At 37.7% G+C, this 24,917-nt stretch overlaps 2 protein-coding genes and 1 long non-coding RNA gene across 8 annotated transcripts in view; 1 reads left to right on the top strand and 2 right to left on the bottom strand.

Moving 5' to 3' along the window:
* LOC147874520 (kelch-like protein 10) overlaps nt 1-24,917 on the bottom strand; it is a 155,557-nt gene that overhangs the window by 112,879 nt on the left and 17,761 nt on the right. For 2 of the 3 annotated variants that reach the window (XM_087344709.1, XM_087344710.1), the window contains one exon: nt 22,377-23,945. In XM_087344709.1, coding sequence (XP_087200835.1) covers nt 23,747-23,945 — 199 coding nt within the window. In that variant the 3' untranslated portion in view covers nt 22,377-23,746. Of the gene's footprint in view, nt 1-22,376; nt 23,946-24,917 lie in introns of those variants that run through there. The other variant, XR_015534041.1, reaches the window with a different exon arrangement.
* LOC147874521 (uncharacterized) lies at nt 10,862-20,090 on the top strand. Of its 4 annotated transcripts, none has more exons than XM_087344726.1 (5): nt 10,862-11,296; nt 15,230-15,309; nt 16,851-17,002; nt 18,230-18,362; nt 19,960-20,090. In XM_087344726.1, the coding sequence occupies exons 3-5, from the start codon at nt 16,913-16,915 to the stop codon at nt 20,070-20,072; spliced, it is 336 nt and encodes a 111-aa protein (XP_087200852.1). In that variant the 5' UTR covers nt 10,862-11,296; nt 15,230-15,309; nt 16,851-16,912; the 3' UTR covers nt 20,073-20,090. The 4 variants fall into 4 exon arrangements, with proteins under 4 accessions (XP_087200852.1, XP_087200854.1, XP_087200853.1 ...); XM_087344727.1 differs by lacking the exon at nt 10,862-11,296 and adding an exon at nt 12,555-12,693; XM_087344728.1 differs by lacking the exon at nt 16,851-17,002 and having other exon boundaries at nt 10,869-11,296.
* On the bottom strand, nt 11,820-19,969 carry LOC110838297 (uncharacterized). Its single transcript, XR_015534050.1, has 3 exons — nt 19,558-19,969; nt 13,464-13,653; nt 11,820-12,746 (listed from the first exon to the last, which is right to left on the bottom strand). It is a non-coding gene; the product is annotated as an uncharacterized LOC110838297 (long non-coding RNA).

Below are 24,917 nucleotides of genomic sequence, written 5' to 3'. Positions count from 1 at the left end.
CCCAGCTCTGCAATTTCGAACGAGTCTAAACAGAGCTGTGCCACGGGCAAATGTGGAGCCAGAAAGGAGACACTGGTGCCACATGGCAGTGCTTTATGGTACTACTAATCTCATTATGGCAACGGATTCTTGCCACTTGGTTGGGTCAGACATACGCTTCTGAAATGCCGCATCCATACTCTTTTATGTAATAAAGATCTAGAAGCAAAGGGTTGTGTGAGAATCCCTCAAGAACTGTGCACATTTATTACACTGTTAAAAGTGTACTTCAAAGCAGAAGAATTTTTAAAACTAATTTTTCTTCTTCTAATAAACTTATTCATTACTATTCAGTATATATTTATTTATTATTTCAGTCTGTACACAAACTTAGTTTTTAAAATGTTGTTAACAATCCCATATTCAATACAATACAGGTTATTGACCCAACCCCCTAAACAACTTTCACCTATATATATACAACCTGCATCAGCGCACTTACCCAGTCATGGATAGTCATCATCTGATCACAGACGCAGACACACCACACATCACAACTCTTGGTATGTTTCTTATATTTTCCTATAAATTTTACAAATATATTTTCTACGACAATCTCCAAACTCATTTTCATATTAATAATTAATAATTCGAATGTTAATTAATTGTTTCACAGAATAATGAACAACTGACCTAAAATATGCAAAATACTACGAAGATCAAAAGGAATACCTACAAAAAGAAATCTACAAAACAAATAAAAAACCTGAGGGTGATGCAATAGCATCGAAACATGTAGTAAAATAATAAGCGCTGAAATTGTAACATCGAAATAACTATGAAAAGCGCTAAATTTTAATTTTAATTTTAACAACAACATTTTAAAAACTAAGTTTGTGTATAGACTGAAATAATAAATAAATATATACTGAATTTTAACACAAACATGATGCATCTAAACTACAAACTCATTCATTACTGCTTTTTGCTGCAAATTAGTAAGTTTATTATTACTTTTTTTTCTGTTAATATTGTTTCCAGTACACACACTGACTTTTGCACCTGCATTTTTAGGTGAATGGTCAGGTTTCTGCAGGTGAAGGACAGAGCGGTGTGGGGGGATATGCATCATGTAGGCAACTGATACTCCCATTAGCATGCATGTATACAATTGAGAGAAGATGCCCCATAAAGTTGGACTTCCGTGCCCAGTTCCAACGAACAAATATTCTCAAGAAACGTGCGGTGAATATAGGAATAAAACTGTACAATAAATTACCAATTCAAATTATGAAAGTGGAGAAAATTAGAACTTTCAAAACCGAGCTGACGTCCCACCCATTAGAATGCACATTTTATTCAGTAGATGCATTCTATGAATTGCATTTTTACTGTGTGGTAAAACCCAGTTTGTTTCGCTGGTTCCGGTAAGGAAAAATAAGGAAACCTACATTAAAGCAAAAGAGAAAATTACACCATTGAAGAGATAATGAGGACTGCGCCTGGTTACAGAGGAAAACCGGAAAATTTCGATCCAGCTAAAGTTGGAAAAAGAAATATTCCAAAGCCATCTCCGAAATCAAAGGCAGGTCCAAAATCTCCGATGCTTCCACCACCATCGCATCTACAAGCAAAGGAGAGCCCGCAGAAAAATGATTCTCTGATAACTGAGGCTATCTTTGGCGTAGACGGAAATAGCACCAAAACAGTCATTCTCCGCCAACTACAGTAAAATTGTGGATATAGCGGCAGAAGTGTATGATGGCTACCGAGTAGATGAGAAACAACTCGAAAGAGTGCTCGCCCGCGAGGAAATACCCTATTATGCGACTGCAATGCTACATTTACGACTACTTGAAGTAATAATATTATTATTAAAATGGGAAAGGAAACGAGACTAGAGGTCCCACCTCTTCCGATCACTGTGGTTCAAGGATTTGGTGGATATCATGCAGCCGAGGTAAACGAATTTGAGGAAATACCGTCTCTTGGTATCGCTGGCGATATGGTTATGGCGCTAGCATCTCCGCATTCTGAACCAGTGCCGAAAATCCATATTGGAAAACCAGCTAACACAGAATTTACGACTAATTTGGTCGGAAAATTTTACCCAATAGGACCGCGAAGTCCAGAAATAGGACAGAGACTTGCAGGTTATGGGATCACCGCAGTAACCTTCGACAAATGCGTACCTGGAACAAGGTTTAACTTGCAATATATACACAGTATATCAGACATAGTTGGTCGTTTCGAGACTTATCGAAACGAAAAAGTTACTCATAAAAACTTGTGCCTCGCTGGAGGAGAATCACAAGTGGTGAAGACAAGACCAAGCGAATTAGAAGAGCAGGAACTGTGCAGCCTATATCCTCAGCCACTAGTTCGATTAAGATCATGGGATCAGCATATGTTTTTGGCTTTCAACTATATAAAGAAGATGGCCGAGGCAATCGTCTTAGTCAAAAAGTAGCAAATTGGAGTTTCTTGACTGGAGACGGAGCTGTACCATGGAATATGCCAGATGATTGGTATAATAATCGAAACGTGCGACGAAATCTACCAGAGGGTATCGCAACGGAGAGATTTAGAGCTATCTCAATTCGACAAGACATTCAGACATCGAACACGATTCGAAGGATGATTAAAACTCAACGTTAGTCATCAGATAAAACCGCATTACAAACCAAGATTTTGGAACGAACCAAAATGACCGAGGCCACGCCGAGTATTATCGAGGGTACCGTCTTAATTAAGATTTTCTTCATTATTTACAATGCAAAGTGAAAGACGTATGTCAACACATGCACTTAAGTTAAGAAGTTGATAATATAGTTAACAATAAGATGTAAATATAACATCAAGGTGATGAGAAAGCTGTTCTCTCACAATTAATACCAAGCTTGCAAAAGCACTTTGTGAAGGGTGAAGTTCTACATCCGAACAAAGAGGTTAAAACAGTGACTAGAACACAACCACCCTCAAATGAGGAAGCCGAGCGTAGCGACGTTCTACACAGCGCTGATACTGATATAACTTGTGAGCTATATATTTCCGCCGCCATATTCGATTCGGCCGTTACACGTCCTGAGGACCGAGAAAATGTGACCCTGAACAAAAATCTGCACCATTCACCCAACTAAACATCCCACCACGAGCAGCTGACGAACGGTTATAGCAGTGACTAAGTCCATGTCGGTGTTGGCATTCCGGTTGATACACCACGTGGACTCATACGTAGCTACCAACGTTTTTGAGAAACATTTCCATATTCTGCAAAAACCACACTTCAGCCCTGAAGATGGAGGAGGCATGTTCTTCTGAAGCACTGGTGCCTATCTAAGAGGCCACATGGCATCACAACCACAAAAACCAACACACACTTCCATACTCTACGTCCACAAATCAAAGGAGAATACAAATGGACGTGGCTCACATTAACTACTAATCTAGCAAATGAGGTAAATATAGATAATTCCTAAATTAATTAATAGCTTATAAAACACAATTCCATGGTCTCATATTATAACCTTTATTCCGGACCCAGAATAAAATTAAAATTACTGAATTTGTGTAAGAGACGGCAGACGACACAAGATCAGCGTATAAAGCAGAGATTACTGAAAAAAATGCAACCCAAGTTTCCCTACTGAGAAAAGTCAGCAAACCAGAAGGGCATGCCCCTCTATGAAATACTCCAAGAACTTCAACAAGCAACAAATAAAACCACTTCTTTATTTCTGATTAAATCAATTTCTCTTCACCATTTTAGTAATATTCTCATCAAAATTACAGAACACCGTATTTCTGATATGTTCAATGTAATAGGACTCTTGTACATATTTAATAACATCATCCTCAGTATAGACAGACTATTCGGTGGGGGTGGGGGGGATAAAGAAGATGACAAAAATCAAACTATTTGTGAAAAACTACTTTCTTGTTGCTGCATGAACGTTATTCCTTCATCCTCTCAGTTGGTACACTGGGGTCAAGTGGTTTTGATTCAGCAACAGAAATTTGTCAGAATAACAAAGAAATTTTCCTACACTTGAGTACAGAGATCAGTTTAAATAATAAATCCAAATCAACAAGAAAGTCAGAATATAAGTTTGGGCATTTTTCAATATTCATCTACTGGTACACGAATCAACTCCAACAAATGTGAAAATGTTTCATTACAAAATTATGAAAACGCTCGTTACTTTCCTGCTTCAAATCTGATCAATAACAGCCGATCGATGAAAGCCGGCAGTCTCATGTCGCAGTTTACGTACGGCATGAACGAGTTGAATTGTTAAGCAAGCACCGTGGTGACAGTATTACCCATGTCATATTGAAGTTCACAAACCAGCCACCGACAACCTCAATTTAGGCCAGCGGACATTAAGCCAACTAAATTTACATAAAGCTTAAATCATTCAGTGTGGTAGTACATGAAGCATGGTTTCAAAAAGTGCGACCTTTTTATGCCGAGTGCTTTATAACAGACAATCGTCTCCTGAATTGACAATTCAATTTCATTCCATTCACTCACTCAAGTGAGGCGTGGCATGACAAAATCAGCTAGCCGACTTTTATTCAAGTCATGGCACCTGCGGTATCACCTGCCGAACACCAGAACTAAATCGTGGGACATGACTTAATTTGATTCTGCTACGTAAATGGCTCTAAACAGGAGACATCAAGGCAAAGAGCGCAAAACAGAAATTGTAAAATAGTGAAAGTGTCCAAGAAAGAAACAAATGGTTTGGGATACAAATCAATCTCTTTCCATTATCTCACACAATTAGAATAAAGTTATTATTCCACACTGCACGATAAAACCGACATTTAAACAACGCATCTCACTTATAAAGAATTTCTCTCAGGCTACCAGCCATGCCAGGTGGTTGAAAGACGAGAAAATCAATTTTCTAAGGAACACATTCATCCTCAAGGTGTTGAGCACTTTAGCACTGAGGAGAACAAAGCCTCGAATGGTAAAATGCCATATATACAAAACTAGCAAAACCCAAAATAACATAAATGAACACAAGGCCCGTGACTCCGATGTGTTATTTGACCTAGCAATAAATAGAAAAAAGTAAATTTCTTATGCAATAGTTGGCCACCCTGATTTCAGAGTTAATATATACGCTATACATTTTTAAAACCAACAGGAACACCCACGCATCGTTGAAGTTCACAGGCACAGGCGACGCAACTACGGCTCGCCGCAGACCAACAACGGCAAGCAGACCGGTGGACAAAATAGCCAAGTGCTCGATATAATGCACCAACTCCTAAGCAATCAACGTCCAGTGAGGTGTTACATAAATATGATTTTGTAAAGAACTTGCCTTTTAAAAACCATAATCTTTTTGACACTGATGACCTCTCGAGGTCAAAACCTGTTTGTCATTAGCGTCCTTCAAATTGTAGACATTTTTGTTTGTATGCACGTTTTATATTCCAATACACTACACGGAATGCAAGGTCTTAAGATTACCTTTCAACCACACGACATGGCTGGCAACCTAAGAAGAACTTTAGTTGAAAGGAAAGCTCCAGGTCAAACTGGCACTTACTTGAAGATATCCGTCTTCTGGGTTATTGCGCTGTGTAGTCTGGTCGATGTTAACCAACGTTTCAGAGGTCATACTGCCTCCATCATCAGGGCGATGACTATGAAGATTTCTGTCTTCTGGGTTATTGCGCCGTGTAGTCTGGTCGATGTTAACCAACGTTTCAGAGGTCATACTGCCTCCGTCATCACTGTTACACTCCAGCTCCGACTACTTCTGCACTCACCATTAAGGGCCCAGGCTGCAATTGTTCCAGCCCTGAAAACAAAAATGTACAAAGTCCTGTGAAGACTAGTTGACTGGACTCCAGACATCAACATCACATTTTCTTCGTATTGCAGACACCAAATTCACCCTAACCACTTTGATCTCTTAATTATTGTTACACATTTTAGTTAATGTGTGTTTACAGCGCCTTTTCAGAAATACAATGATGTGAAAACTGAGCTCCAGAAAATGTTACTAGGAAGTGGCTTTGTTAATTGAAAGCATATTATCATGAGGCAAACACAGGTGACACACAATTTTCCACTCAGCAGACTCTGATACTCTGATGGATCAAGAAAGCCTGTAGTATTGAGCTCCTAGAATGACAAAAAGCATGTATTCACATCCAAAATATCCAGTTCCCTGTATGCATACATAACCAAACAAAAAAACATACAGATTCTTGGGCAATGAGCTTCCAGACTTTTTATAAAAGTAAAGCTTGTTACAAACATATATCCCACTCAGGCCTCTCTTTATGAAGATGGTTATATGCGTTCAAACCATGAACCGACAAGTAGTGGCTTTTTGTCATTACGTGCGATTCGAGAGGTTATTTACTTCTCGGAACGATATGTGTAACTTATAACTGTAAAATACGCACAATATTAACGCATAAACGTAGTCACATACAGCTCGATGATGTAGTAGCGACTATGGCAGTCACTCGGCATTGAGGTACATTAACGGGATATTTCAGTTTCCAGGTCGAGCATATTACAAATCTTAGAATGAAGGTACACCAGAAATAAATCTTACCTACTAAACAGAAGTTAATCATCAATGCAGTCAATTTCTAGCAGTGTTCTATCATTACCCCCCCCCCCCCCCCCAGGCCGCCTAACTTACGCAAACAACTCAACACAACCTCAAATGACAAAAATCAACATACGTTGCAGCGTCTTGAAGGATAATCAAATGACAATAGGTGAAATCATAACGTACACCTCAGGTTCCTTACTGCAATGAATATTCTGATTTAATACCTGTGTCCAAGAACTAACGCCAAGCCAAGCCAAGCCACTCCACGCGTATTCACATAACAGCTCCAACCCCACCCTGTCGCACGCCAAAGAGTGATCAGTAGAAGATAGATTGAGCGTTTTTGGCGGCAGGCTTTTTGAATTTGAACCTCGGAGGGAGTCACAAGTTTCCTGGAAGCAGGCCGCGTACAGCACACTCCAAATAAAATACCACCACGGTATATAAAATAGGAAAGTCGATTTCACTACCCTGCAGAGAGTATTAGATAATTTTATCTTCTTCACAACTCTTTGGCCCTCTTCCAAATTATTCACTCCTCACAGATCATCGCTTTCTGACATATCACTCGATTCATCTCTGCCGCTGTTTCTGTCCACTCCTTTATCTTCAATTATAATACGTTCAATAGCGTTTCCGATTATGCCTTCTTGCTCATAAAGGATTTGTTCTAATTTTCCCACATGCCAACATACATTCTTCCAGTCCTCTTGCCCAATTTCTTTGAGTCTCTGACGACACAATTCCTCATGGTCCTTAATTTTAAATGTTGTGTTCTTGATTGCAACCCAGTGTTTTACATCTGCCCAAATAAGTTTAATGGCGTTTAAAATGGGATGGTACGGTGCAAGTCTCAGTACAGTACCTTCTTTATCTGCTAAATCTGATCAGTCACATAACATTTGTGCTTTGACTTTTTTAATTTGATTAAATCGAACAGTTGATCTTTCAACATGTCACAAAATGGGTTGTTTACTTCCAATAACCAGGCTTTCATTTCGTCCTTCTTTGAGTTAGACATCGGTGGTTTGTCTGTAATATGAGGCGTTAACAATGACCAGAAAGGAGATTGCAATGAACAGGTGTCATGTTAACACAGCAGTCACAAGACAATAATGTCAGGCTTTCACACTGCTGCACTGACACAGACTGTACTGACTAACGGGAACAAGTTTAAAATTTAATTGCACGTAAGTTACGAGTTGCTACTAGCCATCCTGAAAGCATTCGTTACACAACAAGTAACGGACAACAGACACCAGGCTTTAATCTGTTATAATGGGTACAGCTTTAAGATTACCTCACAGCGGCACAGCGATTTAATCTAGAATATTATCACAACACATTAGAGGTGCACTCACTACACGCTACTCTTTACTGCTTGATGTTTTCAGTCAGATTTCAAGGCAAACCCACCATCTCAGCATTTCATAACCACTCATCTACGCCGTTCTCTCTAATGTTATTCTTTAAACCCATTACAGCACTGAGGTCAGCATATTAGTGCCTTCTTTCTTCTTCCAAATTCTTAAAATTCTATACTTAAACTAAATGGTTAATAACTTCTGCCCCTTTCTCTCAGACACACACACACAAATCCACATTCCTCATAATAAACAGCCTGACTGACGGGTTTAATAAATTACTCCTTGCCAAGCTGAGAAGACTACAGAACCATTTAGACACATAAAATAACAATCCTGTCAAACACCAGCACTGGTACATTGTCACCCACATAAGTGGCACTGCATTTCTGTACGTGGTTCAAACCCTCCACACCAATCCTCATTTCTAATGCAAATCTCCTCCCTATTCCCACCACAATATACCAGAAGTAATACTCAGCATTGTCACATGTCCATGAGACTGAAACCTGACAACTATCGACACACGGTAACTGTCACCTGTATCGAACCAGACTATCTATCACCGCTATCAGTCATCTACTGGGCTTGTGAATTTTGCAAGCAAATCCAAATTCATAACGAACACCACACCCCAAATTTACATGTTTTATAACCTATCCCCTTGCACAACACAGCAAACTCTCAAAATTAACCAAAAGCACAGAAAATATCCCAGCAGCTCCGGTCACTGTGCACAATACTCACATGTCAACAAAACTAAATTACTTACACTGGCACTTATTCAAATATTAATTAGTAAACAGATCATATTAAAGGCTCCACAGCACTACACACATCAAACATGTAACAAAACCTCTAATTAACAAACTCACTTCACAAATAGTCACCACCCACATCTACAAACAATACCTAACCTCAAAATTTGATATCTTATGAACCCCATATTCACTAGAGAGTCGTGAATGTCTCTAGCACACCACAGATACTGCAATTATGCCAATCCCTCGTTGCACGTAGATCTTTCAACATATCAACTCTCACACTCACAGTCACAACATTTCAAGTACCACATAAAATTGGACAGACTCATCTCTCTCACACGACAAGCACATCAAATACATCCTATTGCTCATGTACTTACACAACGCATGCCAAGTTCAGACAGAGATGAATATCTTGCAGACACCAGTTTCCTTCATTCTCCCAGCAGGTTTCCTGTTCTGAAATCAAGTCAGTCTGCCAAGTGTTGCCCCACATACTCTGGCAAGCAGTACGCAGGTCAGGTGACATACAGAATGAAGCTCAGAATCTGAAAGATCAATCTATTTCTTGTAATCTGCTACTCCTAGAAACACGAAATACATTCATATTCAAGAAATCAATATTCCTCCATATATGCATCACACTCCTCTAACAACACACAGTTTTACTTCACCACACAGTTAACACTTCTACTGTAGCCAATGAACGTGCACCTTCCACTTTCACAAGACAAATTTTTGTCATGTCCACTACAAAAGCATACACAAGTTAACAATTCAAATATATAAGACTTGAGGTTCTCACAGCGGTGAGTATGAAGATTTCCGTCTTCTGGGTTGTTGCGCTGTATATTCATCGCCCTGATGATGGAGGCAGTATGACCTCTGAAACGTTGGTTAACATCGACTAGACTATACAGCGCAATAACCCAGAAGATGGATATCTTCATACTCACCGCTGTGAGAACCTCAAGTCTTACATCCTAATTGGATTTTACTGTGGGCACCATGACATTATTAAAATATTGCCAATATGCTTGAAGACCTTAGTGAAGTATTATATTTGTCTTACTGAACATATAAACATATCATAATCTTTCTGATAAAAACAACTTTTTAATATTAGAGTGGAAAACTGCCTACATTGAGAACAGAACTTTTGTTTATATTACATGCATTATCATACCTTCAATTGTGTTCCAAGCAACATCACTATAGGAATAATTAAGATTAGGTTCTTTCCAACTCTGAGATTACATATCTCTACAAATTCATCTTCTTCAATAGTAAAATACTTTGAAAAGTATAAAATAAGAATTTCACTGTCATTCATACACACAATGGAATTAAAATATATCAGAGTTCTCCAAAATGGAGGATAGATTTTGAAGGATCTGTTTTGTAAAGTTAAACAGGGATAAAGATTTAGGCATGACAACATACAAATATCCAAATAAGAGATCCAGAAGTCTCAAGCTGATAATAATGTTTGGGAGGGATGTCCATATGTTCTTACATAGAAGAAAAGTTATTTATTGCAGTTATAACCTTTATGTTGTTGTTTACATGCAGTGTCTGGTCTATTACTTTTTGATGGCATCGTGAAAGTACAAGGGAAAGCAGGTAATAGTAGTGATGGAAAGAAAGACAATGACCTCCATTCTTGGGAGTAGAAAAGGAGGGACAGGTATTACCAGTACTGCTATAAACATTTCTCATTACATAAAAACACTGGATTTTACTGCTGTATCACTACACTTGAGAAGCCACAACCTCTCCCATACATGGCTGTGCAATTTTTTGCTTCATAGTTTACTTTGTATAGGCAGAACATTAAAAGCCTGGATTTTTATACTTGCTAACAACTGCACACAAACTTCCTCACATGTAATTATCAGCAAACTAACCAATATATATCCTCTTGAGCAGTAAATAGGCTAAATCAAGTTTTTCAGCACAGTCAAAACTTGGCAGCCCCCATAAAATACAAACCACAACACTCCTCTGCCCTGCAAGATTAAAGGTTCTCATGGCAAATCCAGAGTATTCTATATATGCAACGTAAACACATCAACATTTCAACTGAAACTGTCACATTTCATTCGTGGTCATTCATGTTACATTTGTGTTTGGAACAGGTTATGTCACGGACCATTGAAGACATCGATAACCTCACACTCTATACCAACATAACATATGGAGTGTTATGTCGCGCTCAACTGTCAATAATGCCAACCCATAGTTCATCTGCGGGAAAGAAATGTACTTTGACATGGCAAGATGGTATTAATGAACAGTATTATGGTACAATTGAATAAAAGCGTGAGATTATGATCAGGATTGAGTAGAAATTGAGGCGGTCAAGACCCATATTGGGTTGTGGAGCCACAGGAAGAAGAATAACTGTCCTCTGAAAAGTTCCGAATAGTTGAAACTGACTGACGTTTCCTCCATTATCTGGGAGATCCGCGAGAGCACGAACTCATTATTTAATATTAGAAGGCAGATAATCTGGAAAGATGAACATCTCGTTGTTTAAAAAATAATACGGCCGATAGAACAATATTTCAGTAATGCCAGTCACCCTGAAAAAAAGGTCAGTAGTTAATTATGTTGGTATACCAAATGTAGTTTACAGTTTGACATTACTGCCATCTATCAACATGATCCACAGCAAAACGTTTAAGGCTTAATCTTCGAGTTTGTCGGTAACATTGTTTACTGATGTTGGCTGTCTTTAGAATTGTAGCCTTATGTAGTCTGGTAGATGTTTACCGACGTTTCATAGTTCTTGCTGCTTCCATCATTACAGAGAGGCAGTGAATACCTCTGCTACCTCTCATACAACCCAGAGGATAGCTATCTTCACACTCAACACCATAATCTGAAATCCTAATTATGTTTAATATTTAACACCAACCTCCTTCCTTTGTCCATTGCCTCATACATGATGTATGTCCCATCCATCTCACTCCAACATATGGTCAAGAGTACAAACTATGGGATTCCTCATTATGCAGTTTTCTTCAGCCTCCAGTCACACCATCCCTCTTACGTCCAAATATTCTAAACAGCACTTTTCTTGAGCACCCTCAATACGTTTACAGTAACAGACCAAGTTTCACAAACAGTTTAACATTTTAATTTCCTTATTATTATATCACAAAACACATCTCTTTCAAGCAAGATACAGTCCATTTGTTGCTATTTTATTACCAATCAAAAGTAAGTCACCTTTTTAAATTTTGTACTCAACTGAATACAAATTATAAAATAATAATTCCATGAATTACTGTACAAGTCATATAACTATACATTACATTCAGAAAATACCTACACATAAATTATTACCATAAAAACATGTCCCAGGAATAGAAAACACTATAACAGACCTAATCTTATACATAAAACAATTGTATAGAAATGATACAGAATATTTAGAATTCGCTAGCATTGCACTATATTCAAAATATGTTTATTACTGAATTATTATACCAAGAAAATAATTATACACATAAATTTCACAGAAGAAGTAAAGCGGGAATAAGAAAAAATTCAGTCTAGGCAACTATATAAACATTTAAGATGCCAGTGAGATTCATTATTACAGAACAGCTCATTATCGTTGCACGGTAAAATGTGGAAGGAGACTGCTCTGAAATAACTCTTTAGCCTGGAAGATGGAGACAATATCTTCCTCTAAAATGTTTGCATCTATCTACAAGTCGACATGGTGTTACAAAACAGGAGACCAAAATTGACAGAATAAAAATTATTTATAATTTATGGGTGTCCACGTTGCCTCAGAGTAGTTCAGTTCTGATTGTAACAATATAAATATTCTTCCACTGATAACAGTAAGCGAAGACACAAGAGACACTTAAGTCAACAAGTATGAATGTACCAGACTCCGCTTTTACTGGTGCGAAGTGTGGATTCAGCTTCTGGGCGCAACTGTGACGGAGGACTGAGCAACTACTCTTATCCTTCAAGGTAAACCCCAGTTTAGCTGTCTCGAATGCACGCACCAGCTGCTCCTTTGCCATCTGCAATACACAGCAATAAGAACAATTCACTCTACTGTAATAAGAGATTATGGCAAAATTCAACACTTTGCACTACACATTAACAAGGAATATGGCAAAGGATATAATTCTGTGTATCAGTAATCACAAATAGTTTTCTTGTAAACTGGAAATCAGTTCACTTCTTAGCCATCCTCTTTTACATATACAAGTTTAGAGGATACAAATAACCTTTATAGAAGGAGCAAAAGTTTACCACTGCTATTGCACATGTTCCCAATCAAATGATATTCCCACTTTGACATGTGACGCGGAGAACGAGATATTAAAACAAGTTGCATTATTCAATGCAAATATATGAGTGGTCAGACAACTAGTTTTAAATGTTAGAGACTCTACATAAAAAACGAAATGAAAAGTCCACATCCTAAAGAACATAATTCATGAAGATGGTTGTAGCGCCATAGCACTACAACTCAAAATACAGCCACGAGAACATTAAATCCTCCATAATAAATCATTACTTAAAATTATGAATTTATGAAACTACACAACTCTTTATCAGCTTTGGTTAATTTTGACTTGGAAACTTGACGTACACCTGTCTTTCCAACTGTTATTTTCTACAGAACTATTTCATCTATTTATGCAGCTACCTAAGTTCGTGTTAACTGTTCCTACTATTCTACTCCGTACTCTTCACTCACTGGATGTGGGAAGGGGGCACACTGGACTTACCTTATAATCTCTGCTGCTTTTGCACCCGAGTACAGATTTGGACATGATTCAGAAGTCATTCCTTTTATTGATCCAATTCTTCCCACAAGATTGGTGAAACGTTGGAACAGGCATTTCTTGGACAGTCGAGATGCAACACCTTGACCACCCTTGCCTGTTACTGAGTTAATTATCTCAGCCTTCTTTTGTCCTAGAATTCAACAAATATGTTTGTCTCTCAACTAGAAAACAAAGACGAGTTTCTTACATATGCAACATAACTAACACATAACCTTCTAATTATTATTTTTTTAAACAAGTCGAGTTCTGCTATTTGTGAGTGACCAATCAGCGCAAAGGAGGTCTGCTGATAAGCAGCCAGACCTCTGTCTTTTAAGAAACCCCATGAGTGGTGTTATAACTACTCAATGGAAACCAATGTTACATCTTGCACGACAGTTTATTGTTTCCTAACCTTCTCGTCCCTCCTTTACTTCCTACGAAGGCACAGTACAGTAAAACCTCTCTAACTCGGACACTTGCGGTTCCATGATAATGCGTCCAACTTTCAGAGGTGTCCAGGATAGAGGGAAAGGGGAAAATCATCCTTTCAAATTGTCGTGTAATAACAATGTGGTAATTGTAGAGTATTATGGAGCCCTTCCCAAAAAAGGAAATTATTGATAAGAAAAATCAAAAGGGTAAATTAAATTTTTACAGATTTTGTTTTCACTAAATTAAACTTGCATGGATAAGCTGAAAGTGAAGGACACCGATACTTTACGTTTACCGACAATGCAATCTATTTACTTACAAAATCTAACTACTGCAGGCTTGCTCGAATTAAGAATTAATGACAATAATAATAATCTTTTGAAACCCACTCTCATGGTTGCACATTACACCCCGGCCTCAATGAAATTTTAAATGTTCAGACTATATTTTTTTAATTGTACTTAAGGCATTAGCTCAACATATGATGTCACTTGTAAAAAAGTTCGTCACAAGACATTGCCTTTTGCTTTTATCTTGGAATTTGCCCATCCCCATTCTAATTTTCGCCGCAATCCAAATAAATTTTCAACCATTCCTGGTTGATTATGAGCGAAAGCATGCCCTTCCAATTTCTGTTTAACTCAGTTGCAAGCACAGAACTGACAAAGTTAAAACTGTACCAGCAATACGAACTGTAGTCCAGTGAAGTGTTCAACAAAAGAATAACTATACACTTTCACTGCATTTCAATGTCTCACACCCTCAACCATAAGCTAATCCTCCAGAGAGGAGGCATTCATCAGTCAGAAATTCAAAACAACAAAATATGTATCTGAAAAAGTTTCCTTGAAAAGCATTGAAGTTAAGTGCATGCATGCACCTGTCCAACTTACAACAAAAGGGGTGACCAAGTTCCAGGATAAAGGGGTGTCAAAGATGTAGGGTATTGTGGACATGTAAAATTATAAGATATTCACCGGTTCCAATTAAAAGTGTCCAATATAAAGGGGTGTCCAGGATATAGGGGTGTCCATCTTGAGGGGTTTTACTGTACAAGTATGCATTTTCTTATTACAGTTCTTAATTTCAATCCATGACATCTACATCTGTATTCAGATACTCTGTGGAAAAGTTCCCATAATGCGTAGTTTGTTTTTTATGTACTGCAAAACTGTTCCATCCCTAACAGCAAAATAGTTGGAATACAAATATCTTATGTTGCGATTTGTATTCTTTGATAAAAATTATTTTTTCATTCTTATAAGTTGCAAGTTATGTTTCTTTGTATTTAGTTTGGTCCACGTGTTCTCCAAAGATGGACTCCCGTTCTCATAGAACCAAACAAATTGAAGTTAACGGGATATCTGCAAAGGTATGTTACTGTTGTAGGATTTCACGTTTTCACGGCAGTGAGTTTGAAGATGGCTGTCTTCTGGTTTGTTGCACCGTGTAATCTGGTAGAAGTTTACCAACGTTTCAGGGGGCCTTGTTGCCTCCATCATCAGGGAGATCTGAAACGTCGGTAAACTTCTACCAGACTACACGGCACAACAACCCAGAAGACAGCCATCATATGTTATTTTTTATTTCACACTCAAGGCAGGTGTGGATAAATTAATTTAAATTTTCGTAGCCAGTTAAAATGTTTAGTGGCCAGGCAACGTCCATGTTAGGCAGCCAACATAACAGATGTGCACACAGTTCTGTCTGATACGCATAGTTCAGTGGAACCCGTGCTAGGAGGCAGCCACAAATATTCTGGGACATTACATAACAAACTGAAACAAATAATGTAATTTCTGGTATTTCTTTATTAAATGATGATGTCAGACTGTATAGCGTTAACTTATAGGATGATTAACCAACAATGAATTGTAAAGGATATGGAAGAAAGTGGTTGAAGCCTAATTAAATATAATGTCCCAGCACGTGGCTCTAAAGACTAAGGAAAATGTGTTAGGATAGTCGGTCTCCGCGCTGAGATTTGAACATGGGACCTCCAGAGTATGAAGTAGGAGGGTTAAAAATACTCAGCCATGACCTTTATACGAGAGATGAGAAGCCTTAGAGAACATTTGTCAAGCTTGGATATACTCCCAAATGGATTACATCTTTGCAGTCTTGCAGTGGTGCTGTATTATGCGATATCATCACCGAACCTACAGATGTATGTTATATAATATGGTAATATAGCCATCACATGGAATCTAGAAAAACAGGCTTTAATCCTGGCAGAGGTTACAAAATTTTTCATTTGAACCAAATAATACAACTTAATATATTTGTTAGTTACTGGTATACATTTGAAGAGTCTGAATTCTTTTCCATTCTCTAGTGTTTTAATACACGTGAAATGGGGTTTAATTGTCTTGGGCATAAGTGAAAATTGCTTTGCACATTTCTTCATTAATGATCTCTTAATTCACTTTTTTATCTGAATCCTGTGAACAAATTTTGAATGTTTATTGTTTTATGAATGTGAACTTAATAAAGTGCATTACATTCAGTAAATCCATCACAAGAAAGAAAAACTGAAAGAAGAAGCTCTGAAAGAGAAAGATAAAAGAAAGGTTGAAAGAGAAGAGAAAAATCTCCTGAAACAAGCATCTCTGAAAATTATAACAGAAAATGCTAGTAAAAGACCTGCTGAAAGTATTTTAGACAAATATCCAAAGGTAGCAAAGAATACAATCATGTAATTACCATCTATGCACCTTTGGATATATTTATCACTTTTCATAGTCTATACATTAATATTATATATGACCATATGTTGGTGATAAAATATTCATTTATGTATCACGGCATGTTTCGACTTTAGTTAGCCATCATCAGATGTACAACATATGAACCTCTAAAATTCTCACAAATAAAATGTCTCTGGCTATTATTAAAAAAATTGTTTCAATGCAGAAACTTCAAGAAGTTGTATCACCAAACATGCATCCAAAAGGAACACCAAATCCACATTCCAAATGACTCTGTTGATGACCTTTTCATGTGTCATGACTGTTTTGCAGTTGAAGATGACACTGATGATGAATATGATACAGGAATTTTTAAAGGTTAAATTCTTATCACAATAATGTACCTAGTTTTAACTCTGTTCAAGCAGACTTACACTTTATAAGCTTGAAATCACTTTTTTCTGACATTTAAAACTTCTCTACTTTTTACTATTATTATTATTATTATTATTATCAGTATTTGTAATTAAGAATAACTAAATTGTATTAGCTCTAAGTTCCTCAAATGTTACAAAGAACACTTAAGATCAGTTACTTTTGCTAAAACCTAAGTTGCAAGTACAATTTTCCGCAGTGCCAATAACTGGGATTTTCTTATGTTTTATTCACAATTTCTTTCCAGCCAGCGAGATATATTTCTGCACTCTGTTACTGGCGGAATATATTGTTTAACTACTCATAAAACTCTGGTAATATTAACCAAAAGTTCAATAAAAAACTAATAGACAAAATTATATGTTTTCTCAATCGACGCGCTTAAAGTGCCAATAACTGGGAGGTTTACACTATCATAACAAAATTACTGATATTATCCTGAAATGCTTGTACAGAATATCTTTATCAAGAAAATTATTTCTAAATACTAGAGTCACCTCGCAGAATAATGCATTAGGTTCACAGCATAGTCCACACCAAATGAAAATTTGTCATGATGGTAAAATTTGTATTTTCCTATCTATGTACTTCACATACTGAGGTCATCTTTTCAGTTAGAAATGAAACGTGTAGGTAGTGAAAATAGTAATGAATGGAGCTTCACTGATCCAGTACATATTCTTAGGTTCAAAGTAAAGAGAGCTCCATAAAACTATAATATTTATAATTGAGCAATTACTGGTAAGTTACATGGTACATAAAATGGTGCAAGAGAACATTCTGGTTGGGGATGAGAGGACAATATTAAAGTGAATCAAGAGGACAAAGTTAGATATCGCTCAGAATCAGATGTATCTAATGATGGGCTTTAATTGTAGAGGTATTGAACCTTTAGGTTTTATTACTAGACAGTTAAATCAATCAAATTGTTTGTGGAGAAGTCTAATGTATATATATAACTAGCTCAAGATAATTGTCAAGTGGTAATCTTTAATATTAGCGGTGTTGAACCAGGGTTTTATTACCAGATAGTCAATTAAATTTAATGTGTGGATTGTGGAAATGTATATTTTATTGAATTGGTTCAGGGTTTGATATTAGTAGAGTTGAATCTGTGAGTGTTGTTATTAGAATGTAAGTTAATTTAATTGAATTAACTTTTTATCACAGATGTTCAGAAATGTGTACCTGGCGCAACTTACAAGAGGGAATGCAACACCTGTCGATGTTCTGCTGATGGACAAAGTGAAGCCTGCACTCTCAAGTTCTGTGTACCAAATGCAGGAAAACATATATTCTGAAGGTTTATAAAAATGATATTATAATACAATGGCAATATAATCTGGATTCTTGGTTTTTTAAACCTTGTCAGAGAATGGACAAGGTTAGAAAACCCAGCAACCCAGGCACACCTGTTTTCATTCTAGTCCACAGAAATAACCACATTGTTATTAATAAAAGTGCATACTAAAAGTGAAAATTTCGTTAGTGTACACCAGTCACTTTGTGTCACCCATGTACAGCAACTGGTCATTAACTTAGACCAGAGTACGAAATGTCTGTCCAGTTACAGACCAGTTCAATGTAATGATATAAAAATCAAACAAAACAGTAAAATAGCCTTTAATGATTTCTAAATTTTCTTTCCTCAAAGTTTTCACAAATTTTCCAGATTTGCTCAGTCTTGGAAATCTCTTCTACACATTCTTAAGAAACAAGTTTCTTGCCTGGGTGGGGAACCAGCCTGTCTCACAATCTGGAATGAGGGTTTTTGTAATGTATATTAAGAGAGCTGGAGGCAAGAATATACACAAATATTCATGCTCTTGGCATGATTCAAGCTCTGTGTTTGACCTAAGATATTTCTTGTGTGCCATAACCCATGTGTCCATACAGACTAGACACTTTTTAAATACCTAATCATACTGAATATAAAATATATTTATGTCAATATATGCCATTGTTGTTTGAGAATTGGACTGCAAGTTGTTTTTAGGTGTTCTTTATACACTATCATAAGCAAAGATAACCTTATGGGCACATTATGTGTGTCTGCCTGCCTGTTACATCTCTCAGCCAAGATCACGTTGCCATCCATCAGTGATCATTTGACTATCCTTTTTGAAAAACAACTTGTAAACAGCTGACAGATTTTCTGTTACTGTGCGAAGTAAAGGTGCTGTCATCTATCATCAGTATTATGAACTGCAAATGCTGCTGTTATGGCCGGAGGATGGGGACACAGACAGGTGCCTACCCTACCTAACCATAGGTAACTTATTACCCAAAGTTAACCCAATCAATCACAACACGGTTTTAACATAAATATATTTTAAACAATTAATTCAAGAAAACAAATCAAATACATCGATAAATGAATATAACAACTTTTATATACTTTACTTCATTCCTATACTTGACAATTAATCAGTCACCTTCTGTACTACATTATGCTTTATTACTGTGTGGCTCGTAAGATTATTCAGTTCTTTACTTACATGAGTATGCCAGCAGAAACACCCATATCAGCTCAACTCTATGAGTTTCCATGTCAGTGAAATGGTAGGACGAACACGACGACCTCCCCTCTGACCAAGGTTCGTTTTATCACAGTCTCTACGCACTGAAGAGAATAACTAATTTCCAAAAAGTATCCCTTAAATATGTGTTTCATCAGGCATCACATGACAAGCAACATTTAATACATGAATTCTGATTGGTTGTCCACACCCTAATTCCAAACAATATTTTATAAAAGAAGGTGTCCGATTTGATGTCTTCATTCGCACGTCATCTCCTCTTTCACAACTCCTATCCTCAAGTCACGTACGCCTTGGATTTCCCAATATCCTTCTAAGGTTTTCCCTGCTAACTGCAACTCGGATGGGCTTGTCTTACAGGATGCAACTTGTGGTTGCAGCTGACCAAAGTGTGGTTGCAGTTCACCGCAACTTCTCCGGATCTTGCTTCACAACATGTTTACTCATGTATTCCAATATATAAGATGAAATAAAGAAATATTAAACAATCATTAATAGATTAATCAAACAAAGGTAACCCGAATATACAGGTGTGTATATATATATATAGGTATAAGCAAGGGTGTTCTTAACAGCTGAAGTTTAAAAGAAATTTTTAAACTCTTTCTTTAATAAGTTATTGTTATTTATAAAAGGGAAGTACCCTCTCACTTACCATGAGAAGGCTAATTTTCAAAATATTTTTAAAGCTATTATATTTGCACAAAATAGCACTTAAAATTCTTGTTTCACAATATAATTGAACGGATAATGTGTTCAATACAAGCCACGATCACTTCCCTCGTCATCCTTTACAACTGATTCATTTAATCTTCCTGTCATTCGACGACATTCTTCTTCGATTCAAGCCCTTGGGGATTTGAGGACCTTGCCTTTCAGTGCAATTTCCCTACATTCCTGATCTTCCTTAGCCACTTTACAAAAATTTCTTTTCCCACGATTCTCAAATCCTCTTCAGCCTCATCTCTACGTCTCTTACGTGGTCTACCGATCGTCCTTATGGGACCAGGCATTTCTCTAATCATCCTTCTTTCAAATATTCTAAGGGCCTTTCTTTCTTCTGAAGTCACTGTCCAAGAACACTGAGGTTCCGATTGTCTAAAATCGATATTAAGCCATTTATTTCTTCTTTTTTAAGTAATTAGAATATTCCGAATACTTTTACAATCAGCCAAAGGGAAGAGGTGAAACAAATGCTTAAAATTACTTCTAATATCCGTCAGAAACGATCAGAATCTCAGTGTCTAATAACAGGGGAAATGAGTGGGTGGGAGAATCACGGGACCCTAATTATCTTTCAGACGATTTGAAATGAGCGCGCTCTGCTCGCACTGCCATCTCTGGTGACATCGTAGAAACAGATGGCGGTTGATGTTGTCGTCGTTTCTTTGTGGTATAAAGAAACATCTCATCTCTCTCTTCTATATTTTAAAGTTAAAAGATTGCACGGAAAGTGTAGCTTGTTCCTTAATTTGAAAGTCTCTTCTTCTGCGGTCTTGTAACACAATGGACTAGGGCGGGAATAAATGATGTGTTATGTTAACAAAGTCTTGGTTAGTGGCGCATTCTGGTGAGGTATTGTCCAGGTACCAGGCAGTTAGAAGGCGTAGTCTTCGTTCAGGCCCGGCTTATGTTATGTTAAGCTGATTCTGTATTCGATTTTATCTCCTAAAGATATTTCGAATTCCCCGTTTGATTAGAGCTGTCAGATTTTTCCATTACTCCGTAAGTACCTTAACTTAAATCAAGTTTCTAGTTTTGTGTATTTTGTGGTAATATTTTGTGCTTATTCATTAAAATACTTAAAAGTACCTTACAAAATACCGTGAATAAATAAATACGTCTGTTAGCTGAAACCATCACCTGTTTCTTCATGGCATTTGAAGAGGTTGTGAAACCGTTCCCTTCTTCTTTGTAGATTGTTGCCAAGGTGGGATTGGGTTCGATGAAGGGATTTATGGACTCTTTTCCTGGGTTCACGGGGTTTAATTAAAGATCGCCTCAGCTGTGGCTTTAGTTATTTATTTTCAGGTGATTGCTTATTTAAATTCTCCGCGCGATATTGGTCAAAGTTAATGTAATACACCGATGAGTCCGTGATACCGTTTCAACTTGCAACTACTGACAACTGCCGACTCCTCTCAAAAGAAGTCTGCGTCTCAAATACATTACTTTCTCCCACTTATTCCGAAATCTGAAATTTTGTAACATCATTGGTTCGACTTCCCGCTTAGTTTTGTGATTGGTGGAATATTTTAAATTCAAGTCTGATTGGTCGGTTCGATACCCGAGGTCAACTCTGACGCTAGGTCACTTATGCCTACTTTTGCATAAACACAATTAATAGGGGTCGGACCTCCCAGGGGTGAAATCCTACAATGGCCAGTTGAAAGAAGTTTCGAACTTCTTGGATGTGGATTTTTCGAAAGGACAAATGTTCCGCTGACCCTTCGCGACATGTGCGGGAGTGAATGCATTGAAAACGGAAACATTGCTTCGTCCTTGATGGGTGGTCGTGGTCCGACCTCGACCTCATGGCTAGACGATTACAGTTGGTTCTTCCTCAGGCACATGGCACAATTACGCGGTATATTGGAGCAACTCAGCCAAACGTACATTTGCAACTTTTTTTAAATATCACACGTAGATCAGAAATCGATACAAAATTCACAGTCTCTTGCCTTCATAATGACATTTTGTAACTCGAAAAATGTCGCCACAAGTGGATTCATTTAATGCAAGACGTAAAGAGAAACTGCTGTATATTGATGGATGGTAATATTTTAGATAAAATTAAACGTCTTTAAAATAATTAATTTCAATAAGACTTCTTGAGCAGAAAACAACGAGGAGAAATAATCTTTCCTTCTTTGCTGCAAACAATATTTCTCTTTTTATTTATTTGTAGCTCCTACATCAATTAAAATTTCTACATTATTTTCGTAAGGAAAGTAATTAACATTAATGTGTTCGTCGTGGTTGTAATCAACTACAAACTACTTATTTTCCTGTGCCAGTCCAGGTTCGTAGTTCGATTCCCTGACGGGCTGAACCTTGAGATGAGGGGTAAACCAGGCTTTGGCATGTTAATCCGGTTTATATAAACGAAGTTCGCGTGATGAGATTATATTTGGAACGCCTTACTTCATCCAAATGTGATTGATTTTATGAATTTTGGCATTGATTAATATATTCAATTTAAAGAGAGTAGCGACAATCAGTCGCTTGAACGTGTTTCTTCCAGACTTTCCGTCTAGAGGCGGCGTGACATTCACAAAGCTTTCGCCTCGTAAAAGTTGTTTACGAGGCGAAAACTTAAGCCTTTCCAGATATAGAATGACGTTTGCCCTAGAACAGACGCCTCACTTCGATTGGAACCAATGAAATTCGAATATGGGAGGAATCGGATCGCCGCATTCAATTCAAAATTTAAGACCAGTTACTGTGATAGCGCGCTTGTGTTGTGTTGGACTTCAAGTGGTACATAAACAGCCGATTCATTGCACTGCCTGAATATCAACATAATTGTGTCTTTCCATCAGTGCGTCTCAATTCGTGAATAAATTGAGTGATTTCAACAACTGTGTCTTCAAGAATTGCACCGGCTCAGCGACGTCGCTGCCCTCCCGCGAGCGCCGCTCCAATTAAGACCTCTCCGTGTATTCCCTGAGAGTCGGAGATATTCGCCCACCGACTGACCCTATGTCAAGGTAAGGTAAAGTAAAGTAAAGTTTGTCCCACTATACGCCATGTAGGCGCTTGGGGGAGTGGAGGTATAGCTCCTCTCTTCCTTGACCTCGGCACTAGATGGGGTGAGTGGTCAGCATCACGCATCGGCCGGCTTTACCCCCGGGAAAGGACCCCGGTACCCATTGTAGAGGAGGCTCGGTGGGCCCCAGAGCCGGTCTGGACGCAGAGGCTAGAGGAAAAATCCTCTGCCCCCTTCGGGGATCGAACCCCGGTCGCCCAGTCCGTAGCCAGTCACTATACTGACTGAGCCGGATCCTGAGAAAACCTTTAACCCTTTCCGCGCACCAAAGTAAGAAACGTTTTAACCGCAACAGCGCCGGCCTAGCTACTGGGGTTGAACCCGGGGCTGCATCAGCAGAAGGACGAGTGTGTGTGGATGGACGGTTATTTTCCCAATCTAACATTCTTTTACGTTTCGCCTCCTTCTTTTTAGAGTTTCTCCGTCTTCTTCTTCTACGTTTCTCCTCCTTTTCTTGCACTTCTCCTCCATTAATTTGTCTCTGTGTTTGTAGGCGTAATCCATTGCATTCGGTAGGTTCTCGATGACACAAGTCGAAATATCGGATCTACGAACATTCATGTCTGCCACCTGGTACCTGCAATTTAAATATAAAAAGTGAAATCAAACCCTTATTCATCGTCCATTAGTATTATCTACACTCAAGACAATTTTTACCACATTTCGCGGACACAGTTACAGAAAACATGTATATATATATATATATATATATATATATATATATATATATATATACTTTTACTTCTGGGGTTCTAAAATATCAGACATTTCAATGTAGAATAAGAATAAAAGAATTATCTTTGTGAGTTGTAAAATGTGTTGACCTAAAAATATCCATGTCTGATGGGTTGGCTCTGCTTTTGGGTTGAATGGGAAACTGCTTGAAGCTAAGGGCACAGCTTCCACCGAAATGTCGTTGCTTATAATTTGTTTACAGAAAACCTTAACAAAATTTCCCCCAATCGGAATTCAATGCACGATTGCCTCACCATATTTCAGAACAGTTCCCACGTGATCTTTCTTTCACTCATGCACATAAAACCCCGGCCAACGTCCTGTTATAACGTAAAACATTTTATTACATCAAAGTGGAGGGAGAGGTTACCACTATTTTAAAAGGCTGTGAAATGACTTGTGTTCTGGCTAGCGACGTTTGGTACACTTCATTATGCCATTGACTTCGGTCAGAATAATGAACTTAACCACACACTTTCTTTGGAGAGATAAGCACGTCTTGTTTGAGACATGCGTCGATGACAATATTTCCCTCTTTTAGCAAAATATTTTCAAAAAAATTTTGTCCCACAAAAATAGTTCTGGAGAGGTTCTGTTACACGTAGGACAGACAGAAACCAAAATTAAATGAATTTTTCTGTGGATTTTTGGCTCTTGCACAAACAAATATGAAGAAATTTGTATTCTGAGATGTTTTTGGAGCTGCTTACTCACTCCGTCAACGGATGGCAGGAGACTGCGTGGTCAAACACGCCAAGAGACAGCCATTTTGAAATAAACTTACATCAGAAATGGGAACATGAGATGGATAGGC

The sequence above is a fragment of the Zootermopsis nevadensis genome, unplaced genomic scaffold, assembly GCF_977971745.1.
Source record: "Zootermopsis nevadensis isolate Lab colony 2312 unplaced genomic scaffold, Znev_1.0 Znev_ptg000008l, whole genome shotgun sequence".
NCBI classification, from domain to species: domain Eukaryota; kingdom Metazoa; phylum Arthropoda; class Insecta; order Blattodea; family Termopsidae; genus Zootermopsis; species Zootermopsis nevadensis.
This window is presented reverse-complemented; position numbering and strand designations above follow the sequence as displayed.